We start from the raw sequence: 9,192 nt of genomic DNA, 5'->3' as shown, positions 1-9,192 counted from the left end.
ATGTAAACAAGCCAAGACTACAAAACCCAGAATGCATTAGGTTCTAACAAAAATGCCAAGGACTGGAAAGTGCCCATAATGGCATGAGGTGGTCACCTTAATTTAGCTGTACAAGGCAGATTACATGATGTCCAGCACATTAAAACATGATAATTTGGTTTTACTGCCTGTAATCCCCAGTCCCTGTCATAAAACCCGCCCTCCCAATTAACACCCTGCGGAGACAGTGGCCGTGATCCAAGGAGCCAATGATGGGTTTGTTGTCTCCCGGCCGAGCACTGGGTTACGGCGATAGTGGGCGTGAACCGCAGGATCGTTGTTGTTTGTGCGGATATTGTGTGGTTTTAGGCCCGCCCGCGCGTTGTTTCATATCTCTCCCTCCCGCGCCCGCCTCGGGCCCGCGCGCGCCCAGGACCCACAGAGCCGCGGCTGTCACCCGGCGATAATAGTGTGTGTGCGGGGCCCGCCCGCGCCGCGCCCTGCCTTTGTCCCTCCTCTCCGGAGCTGCACAGGGCGGAGCGCCCCCCCCGGCCGCAGCACGGGAGAGAGCCGCAGCATGCCCGGGAGAGCGGAGCCCGGGGACCCCCGGGGGGAGCCGGAGGCCGGGGTGCTGGGTGAGTGACAGGGGCACTGGGGGGGGCAAGGATGGGGCCGGGGTACCAGAGGAGGGGGCAGTGCCAGGTGAGGGCAATGCAACGGGAGGGGGCTGGCAGGGTGCAGGGGTGATGGGGCAATGCAAGGGGGGGGTGGCAGGATGCAGGGGTGATGGGGCAGGAGAGGCTGGCAGGATGCAGGGTGATGGGGCAGTGCAGAGGGGCTGGCAGGATGCAGGGTGATGGGGCAGTGCAGGGGGGCTGGCAGGATGCAGGGGTGATGGGGCAACGCAGGGGGGGGGCTGGGAGGGTGCAGAAGTGATGGGGCAGGGGGGCTGGGATGGTGCAGGGGTGATGGGGCAATGCAGGGGGGGCTGGGAGGGTGCAGAAGTGATGGGGCAGGGGGGCTGGCAGGATGCAGGGGTGATGGGGCAATGCAGGGGAAGGGGTGGCAGGATGCAGGGGTGATGGGGCAATGCAGGGGGGCTGGGAGGGTGCAGAAGTGATGGGGCTGGGAGGGTGCAGGGGTGATGGGACAATGCAGGGGGTGCTGAGAGCCTGGCACTGGATGAAAGGGCAATGGGAGGGGGGCACTGCAGGCACGGATGGGTGATGCTGGCACCCCTGGGCAGCACCACGGGGCAGGGAGGGGGCTTGTCTATTGCAGATGGACACAGGTGGGGTCCAGGGCTGTGTGCAGGGCTCTAGGCACTGCAGATGGGGTAATAAAGGAGAGTCTGGGATATGCCATGGGGCAATGCTGAGGGGTCCGGGGCAACAGACGTGCCTTGCGTGGTACACAGGGGCAAGGCAGTGTCGAGTCTGAGGCAATGCAGGGGGTCAGGGCACCCAGGGCCATGGGCTAGGCGCTATACAACGGGGCATCGGAGAGGGTTTGGGGCACCGCAGAAGCGCGTGCTAGTGACAATGTGTCCCCTGCCCCCTCCCACGTGTCATTCTGTAAATACCATTGTTATATATCGGTGTGTGTGTACATGAAGTTTACGACCGCGTCAGCCCAGCCACCTCCAGCTGAGGCAACCATTGGCTGGTCGTTGCATGCGCACTAACAAGACTGCTGTGCAGGGGCTCGCATCGAGGCGCTATGATTGATTGTAAGTAAATGTACAGGAGTGGGAGCGTGTACCGGCGCTGGCTGCCAGAGCCAATATGAGACAGGGTGTTTTGGAATTAATTTTAGGTGATTGTTGGTGGGGCAGGGGGAACTACTGTGGGGGGGGGGGGGTTCCTCTGTGGCCCTCATGCACGGTCTAAGGGGTGGTTATGCACGGTGTCCAGCCGGGTCTGTGCAGTGTCTGGAAGCGCCGGGGCGTTTTATTTGGTTGTCAGCGCAGAATGTCTGGACTATTAGAGCAGGGTGTCTGGGAAAGGCCTTTGCAGGGGATGAAACAGCCCGCACACTTGGGCTGGAGGCAGCACGGCAGGACACTTTATCTGCGGTTGTCGGTGCAGGGCGTCTGGACTGGTAATGCAGCCTGCAGGGCCGCTGGGGGAGGCCTGTGCAGGGCGTCTGGGGCGCCAGGATATGTCACCTGCGGTTGTCAGTGCAGGGTGTCTGGGCTGGTATGCAGGGTGTCTGGGCTGGTATGCAGGGTGTCTGGGCTGGTATGCAGGGTGTCTGGGCTGGTATGCAGGGTGTCTGGGCTGTTATGCAGGGCGTCTGGGCTGTTATGCAGGGCGTCTGGGCTGTTATGCAGGGCGTCTGGGCTGTTATGCAGGGCGTCTGGGCTGTTATGCAGGGCGTCTGGGCTGTTATGCAGGGCGTCTGGGCTGTTATGCAGGGCGTCTGGGCTGTTATGCAGGGCGTCTGGGCTGTTATGCAGGGAGTGTGGGCTGTTATGCAGGGCGTCTGGGCTGTTGTGCAGGGAGTGTGGGCTGGTATGCAAGGCGTCTGGGCTGTTATGCAGGGTGTCTGTGCTGGTATGCAGGGTGTCTGGGCTGGTATGCAGGTGTATCAGCTGGTATGCAGGTGTACGGGCTGTTATGCAGGGCGTCTGGGTTGTTATGCAGGGCGTCTGGGCTGTTATGCAGGGCGTCTGGGCTGGTATGCAGGGCGTCTGGGCTGGTATGCAGGGCGTCTGGGCTGGTATGCAGGGCGTCTGGGCTGGTATGCAGGGCGTCTGGGCTGGTATGCAGGGTGTCTGGGCTGGTATGCAGGGCGGCTGGGCTGTTATGCAGGGCGTCTGGGCTGTTATGCAGGCCTTCTGGGCTGTTATGCAGGGAGTCTGGGCTGTTATGCAGGGCGTCTGGGCTGTTATGCAGGGAGTCTGGGCTGTTATGCAGGGCGTCTGGGCTGTAATGCAGGGTGTCTGGGCTGTTATGCAGGGCGTCTGGGCTGTTATGCAGGCCTTCTGGGCTGTTATGCAGGGCGTCTGGGCTGTTATGCAGGGCGTCTGGGCTGTTATGCAGGGCGTCTGGGCTGTTATGCAGGGAGTCTGGGCTGTTATGCAGGGCGTCTGGGCTGTTATGCAGGGAGTCTGGGCTGTTATGCAGGGCGTCTGGGCTGTTATGCAGGGAGTCTGGGCTGTTATGCAGGGCGTCTGGGCTGTAATGCAGGGTGTCTGGGCTGTAATGCAGGGTGTCTGGGCTGTTATGCAGGGCGTCTGGGCTGTTATGCAGGGTGTCTGGGCTGTTATGCATTGTTTTCTGGACTGTTAATGCAGGGTGTCTGGTGGAGGTTAGTCCAAGGAGGCAGGCTGTTTGGGGGTCTGTTTCATGCTCTGTTGGTCCAGTTTTTATTACTGTTGGTTTCCCAGATATTAAAACAAGCATTGCCTGCAGCAAGCCCAAACACATTCACTCTTCCATACCTGCAAGTTTTGCTATCCGATTGGCCAATTAGGGGCACTTATATTCCGGTGCTGGGGCCTGCTGGCCACCACCTGGTACAGCCCTTGGTTGAGCAAGTACTTCCGGCTTGTGTCTGGCCCTGCAGTGACCCCCCCCCCCTTACCCACTGGCCCCTGGTTAGTGAGGGGGCAGTTGCACAGTACGCCAGAGAAACACAGTCCTTTCGCAGCTCGGGTTGGGGGCGAGGGGGTGGAAGCAGGTGTTTACCCTGCAGTGATTGTGCCAGCAGCCCCCAGGGCACAGGGTGGGTAGGTTCAAACCTTACGGTGTGCACAGGGCCCTGCCCGAGTCCACGTCATCCAATCGCTCGGCCCCTATGCAGGGCCGACCCCAGACCCTTGGGGCAGTGAGGCCTGCTGGACGGGGCAGGGGGGCGTTGTACCAGCCCTTCGTGTTCCTGTGTATGAAACCCGAGCTGTTGTGCCTTTGACTTTGCAGCGGTGTAAAGTTAATTGCCCGGTTCTAACAGCGCGTGCTATAATCGGTTTAACGCTCAAACTACTTGTCTGCACCGGTCCCGGCCTCCAGCCCCCGGGGGTGCATCACCCCATAGCTGCTGTTAAGGAATGTGTCCTGTGGGACACCTCCAGCCAGGCGCTGTGCATGCTGGGATCTTTAAAACCACACTTATAATGGCAAAAAGCAAACTACAAGTCCCAGCATTCAGTGTGGTTGGCTAGAAAGTCTGGACCGGCTGAAAGTGTCACTGATGACGTGCGGCCACGTGGCAGCCTTGAGTTTACTATGAGCAGAGAAGTGAGAGGCGCAGTGGCGTAATACACGATTTTACTTTACTCCTACACATGGCAGTCCTCGAGGGGAGGGGGGGGGGTGACTGAAATCCAGGATTCTGGGGCAGAGATATCGGACTACATTTTGCATGTGACTGACTCCTGGCCGGCCCTTGCAGCCTTCCTCTCATCACCCTCAAGCCTCCTCCTGGCCCCGTGTGGCTGCGCCCCCTCCAGGGATGCTTTGCGTATCTCTGGCGCAAGAAGCCAACTCGCTTTCTCCCAGAGATGTAACGTTAAGCGACAGCCGAGAAGCTCCCGGGGGCCGGGGCGACTTTCAGGCGGAGCTTGGGGTCACCCTGACCCGGCTCGAGCCTCGAGGAGAGGATGCGCAGCCCTGGGTACCAGCGGGGATGCGCCTAGAGGCAGCTCCGCGGCGCAGGGGGTGCGCTGTCCTTACCGCTCCCAGCCAAGGTTAGCCGAGGCCTGCTCTGCGCCATAAATGCCATAAATGCGCAAGGTCGGCCCTGTGTCTGTCGCAGACAGGGCCCGTCCCCTGATATTTCTGATTCCTGGGTTTGGGAGGGCGATGGATGAGGCCTGTCGGTCCCTGTCCCCTCCAGTCGCGGAGGACGAGGGCAGAGCGACGGCTGTCGCTGCTGCTATGCAGACCTCGGGCGAGCGATGCCGCGCTCCGTCCTGTGCAGAATAGAAATGAGATTTGTTCCCCCTCACAAAGCCTCCCTCGTGTTCAAACAGCCCGACACCTCCTCTTACAAACAGAGGGGCTGCGACCGGGCCGACCGGTTCTCGTACTTTTTTTTTTGCATCTGTTCTTTCCTGTAAGCATGTCCCTCCTTTCAGCTTCACGCTCCGTGGAGGGAAGGCAGGCAAACGTGTTTGTCTTTTGCAAATCTTTTTGCTCCTTTTTTTTTCTCAAGATCTGAATTGTTTCCGCCTTCAGCCCTAGATAAGAGGAGCACACATTCTTTCTCTGTTTTTGCTCATCTGTGTTTTGTTTTTGTACTTCCAACTTGTGTAGCGCTTCGTTGCCTCCAGCTAGATTAGCGCTACACGTCGATACATTGGTACCAGGGCACAGGTCCTGAAAAAAGAAGTGGGGGGGTCTAACCTTGTTAGGCAGTTTGCAAGTGACATCATGTTGCTTGACATCACCGTGTGTGACATCACCGTGTGTGACATCACAGCATGTGCCATCACCGTGCGTGACATCACGGCACATGACATCACACGTGACATCGCAGGAACTGACACCTCCGGAAGTGGCATCACAAGCCATGACTTTACAGGAAGTGGCGTCACAAGAAGTGACATCAGATCAAAAGCCCCCACATATATGTTTAGCAGGTCTATCACGTGTATGTTTGAGCGCATTGCGAGGATAATAGCACAGTGAGCTTTGGAAGAGGATATGTGACTTCTACACCTTGCAATCCCCCAGTTGAATGTAACACATCCTGTACATTCATTAACAAACTTATAAGGCGCTCGACCTCGGACCTGGGGATCTGGGTTCGAGTCTTGGTAACGACGCCAAAGATCCTGTGATTCTGGGCAAATCACTTAATCTCCCCGTAAAAACAAAAATGAATGTGCGTCCTCATGTAACGTAACTGGTGCTATGTAAAGTGCTCTGATACCTGATGCGCTATATAAAACTCTGCAACAAAAAATATAAAAAATAAATAAATAAAAAAAAATGTAATATGCATGTGTTGATATAAAGCGTTCCGACGCCCTGCATTGGGATTAGTAGGGCTATACAAGAAAAAATAGTGGTACCTGAATTATTTCAACGCCTCCTCAGGGAAGTAAGCTCTTTATAAATGCATTTTGTTTTGTGTTAATCCATGGAAAGACAAACACACCTGACATTCTTACAGTGCATGCATATCTCCTAAACGGATTGAACAAAGTGAAAAGCTGCCTCCCCTAAGTATGTGTGAAGTGCTACCAAGGTGTGAGCCTTTGCTTCACCTCCACTTCATTTGCATCAGATGTGAGGCTCCTGACTGCTCCCAGCCAAGAGACTCAAACAAAAGGAGGCCTGAAGACCCCTCAAATTCGGCCTTTGTTATGGGTCCAGCAGGAGTCTTAAATAAGAAAGCCCCCTCCCCACCTACACGTTGTTGCAGATGGAAAGCAGACAAGGTGCAGGCACTGCTGAAAGTGTCCCGGTGTTTGGAAATTACACCGGGATAAGTGAAGCACATTATTCAGTGGGGCCCAAATTCATGGCAGGGTGGACAGCGTTCACCCTGTGAAAAAAGTGGGTTGACGCCGTCTACCTGCGTGTACCCCGATGTGCCCTTATTGGTACATTCCATTCTCCAGGGCGGTTGCAGCAATGTCTGATTATTTGAATGAACCGTCCTAAATGGGCAAGTACAACATTTGTATGGTCTACCGAGAGGTGTGTCGTGGGGGTGGGCGTAACATGCAGAGTTACATGAAAACTCTGCGAGATTCCACAGAGTTCCACCTATGGGTGGAAATCGGCACGCCACACTGATTTATAGCACCAGGAGCTTGTTCCGTGCTGCAAAATCAGTGGGAACAGCACCACACAGTGCACCAGAGCATGCTACTTTTTTTTCTACTCGAGAAGCAGCTTCCTCACGACTGCCCACGTTGAGAAAATCACGACGTATGCCCGAAAATCATGCTCGGGTCGCCAATTCGCGCTCAACAATCTACTGTTCGCTAGCCGCACACAAGAAAAAATTCCTGCACATGGTGGTTAGCGGAATTTGGCTGGAACTGAACGCCACCAACTCCGCCGGAGAAGCGGAACTTATAGCCCACTCCTACTCGTATGGTTTACAGAGCTGGCTGAAGCTACCTCTTATGGCTGCGCCAATTGTCCACTGTTTGGAAAGATGTGCACATTTCATCTAAGACACACACTGACACTTAGGGCCAGATGTAGGTAAATACCATTTACCGATTCTAAAATACCGAATTTTACCGATTCGGTATTTTAGAATGGGTAAATGGTATGTAGGTATTCATTCGGTAATTTTTACAGAATCGGTAAAATTTGGTAAATACCGATTTGGTATTTACCGATTCGGTATTCCCCATTCATTCCTATGGACCTGGAGGCCCATAGGAATGAATGGGAATTACCGAATCGGTAAATACCGAATCGGTAAGAGGGGAAAGACCTACAAGGGTGGCAGGGTGTCACACTTGTAGTTGGTGGTAAATAACAAATCCTTACAAGTGAAAAGCACTCACTTGAGTGCTTCCTACATTAAGGATTCGGTAATTTACCGAATCGGTATTTAAGAATTCGGTAATTTACCGATTACTTAAATTACCGATTCGGTAATTACCAAATCCTTAAATTAGGCCCCTACATTTCAAATGCCTAATACCGGTCGGTAACGGTCGAAATTTGGTATTAGGCTTCCTACATCTGGCACAAAGTTTTTAACAAAAGTTCTAAAACCTCCTTGAATGAGCTCCACCTACATTTCTTGGAACTCGTATTATATTTTTCATGTGAAGTCTCAGCCGCTTTGCTGTTAAGTTTATGTAAAGGGGTCGCCACATCTGTTCCTCTTAAAATCATAAAAGTCCACTTACTTTGAGTATTTTCTCCCAGTTCGTAGATACAATGGATTCAAAGATTAAATGTTTCTGACTTACCTGCTAATCTAACCTTCGGCTTTTAGTTTAATGTAAACATTTTAAAACAATGCCATTGTTAACGTAAAAAATATAAATCTACCTCTTGCATATATTTTGTCAGTAATGCAGAGTTTGCAAGTATGTTACAGAGGATGACGCCGCGAGGTATACTGTCAAAGCATGAACTGGTTGTCCCAAATTCACAATATGGGTTTTGCAATAATGAATGTTTAATCTTTATTTTTATCTAAGTATTTAGTTGCTATAGTACCAGTTTGCTTTAATCAATTCACATTTCCATGTTTATTTAATTGTATGGACAGTAAAAGTGTAAAATTCACAATTTGAATCAGTTGCGCGTTTTTCAAATGCACCAGCCAATACCTGCTAACGTTGCTCGTCTTCAAAAAGCCCTCAGATTGTCTGTTTGTCGTTAGGATCTTCTGGGCACTTAGTAAAAATACACAAATGCAAATTGTGCAAATGTCTTGGTGGTTAAACTGTTTATCAAAAGCGTGTCAATAATTTAAATAGATTTTAAACTTAACACTTCATAGTCCTGTTTGCTATATAATATATCAAATTAAAATCTGTGGAAAAATTCCACTATCTAGTACTGTAAAGTGTTATCACCTGTGTTATATCCTAAGGTTTACATGTATATGTGAATCAGCCTAGGTCCTCCTCGCTGCTCAGCCAGAGTGAGAGATGGTGACGGAATGTTATTACCTGCTCAGTTAGGGGGACGGTGGAACATAAACATGATTACGAAGCAGCCCACATCGAATCCCTTGTGTTAATACTTTGGCCAGTTCAGGGGAAAGGCGTAGTAATGTTGGTGCTTACAGCAACGGATAATATGGGCACAAAATTTGACACAATAATGAGTGAGGGCTGGCAAAGTGCCCTTTCTGTCCCCTTGGAAATACTTGCACTGTTCTCTTGGGCAGATTAGCTTTGAGGTTCCAGTTGCTGGATCACCTTCTTTATACCGCTGACTTGAATCTTACCCCCGCAGGCGCCCATCTTGCTTGTTCTTTATTTAAGAATTTCTTTATGTTGTGTCTACACCTCAGAAAGTAAAAAAACAGATGACTTATGTCAACATCATACTATATATGAGTGCGGTCATACATCATTTTGGGAAGAATACTTCATAATGACAATGGTGGCAGATTTGAAGTAATTGATTAAAGCGTGGAAAAATAATCTTCTCAGGGCACAATCGTTGGCCCATAGTTCTTGCCGCATTTCCTAGATGTACCCAAAGCGCGTGTGCCAGGTGTACATAGATCCACTTAACCAACTGAGCAGTGCTCACATTGATATGGGGTTTCCTT

The 9,192-nt window shown here is 52.2% G+C and overlaps 1 protein-coding gene across 2 annotated transcripts in view; it reads left to right on the top strand.

The window, feature by feature from the left end:
• Positions 1-512: 512 nt before the first annotated feature.
• The window catches only part of ANO8 (anoctamin 8), a 168,321-nt gene continuing 159,641 nt past the window's right edge, over positions 513-9,192 (top strand). For both annotated transcript variants that reach the window (XM_078671158.1, XM_078671157.1), the window contains exon 1: positions 513-614. In XM_078671158.1, the coding sequence (XP_078527284.1) occupies positions 557-614 (58 nt within the window). In that variant the 5' untranslated portion in view covers positions 513-556. The remainder of the gene's footprint in view (positions 615-9,192) is intronic.

The sequence above is a fragment of the Lissotriton helveticus genome, chromosome 12, assembly GCF_964261635.1.
Source record: "Lissotriton helveticus chromosome 12, aLisHel1.1, whole genome shotgun sequence".
Classification (NCBI taxonomy): Eukaryota; Metazoa; Chordata; class Amphibia; order Caudata; family Salamandridae; genus Lissotriton; species Lissotriton helveticus.
This window is presented reverse-complemented; position numbering and strand designations above follow the sequence as displayed.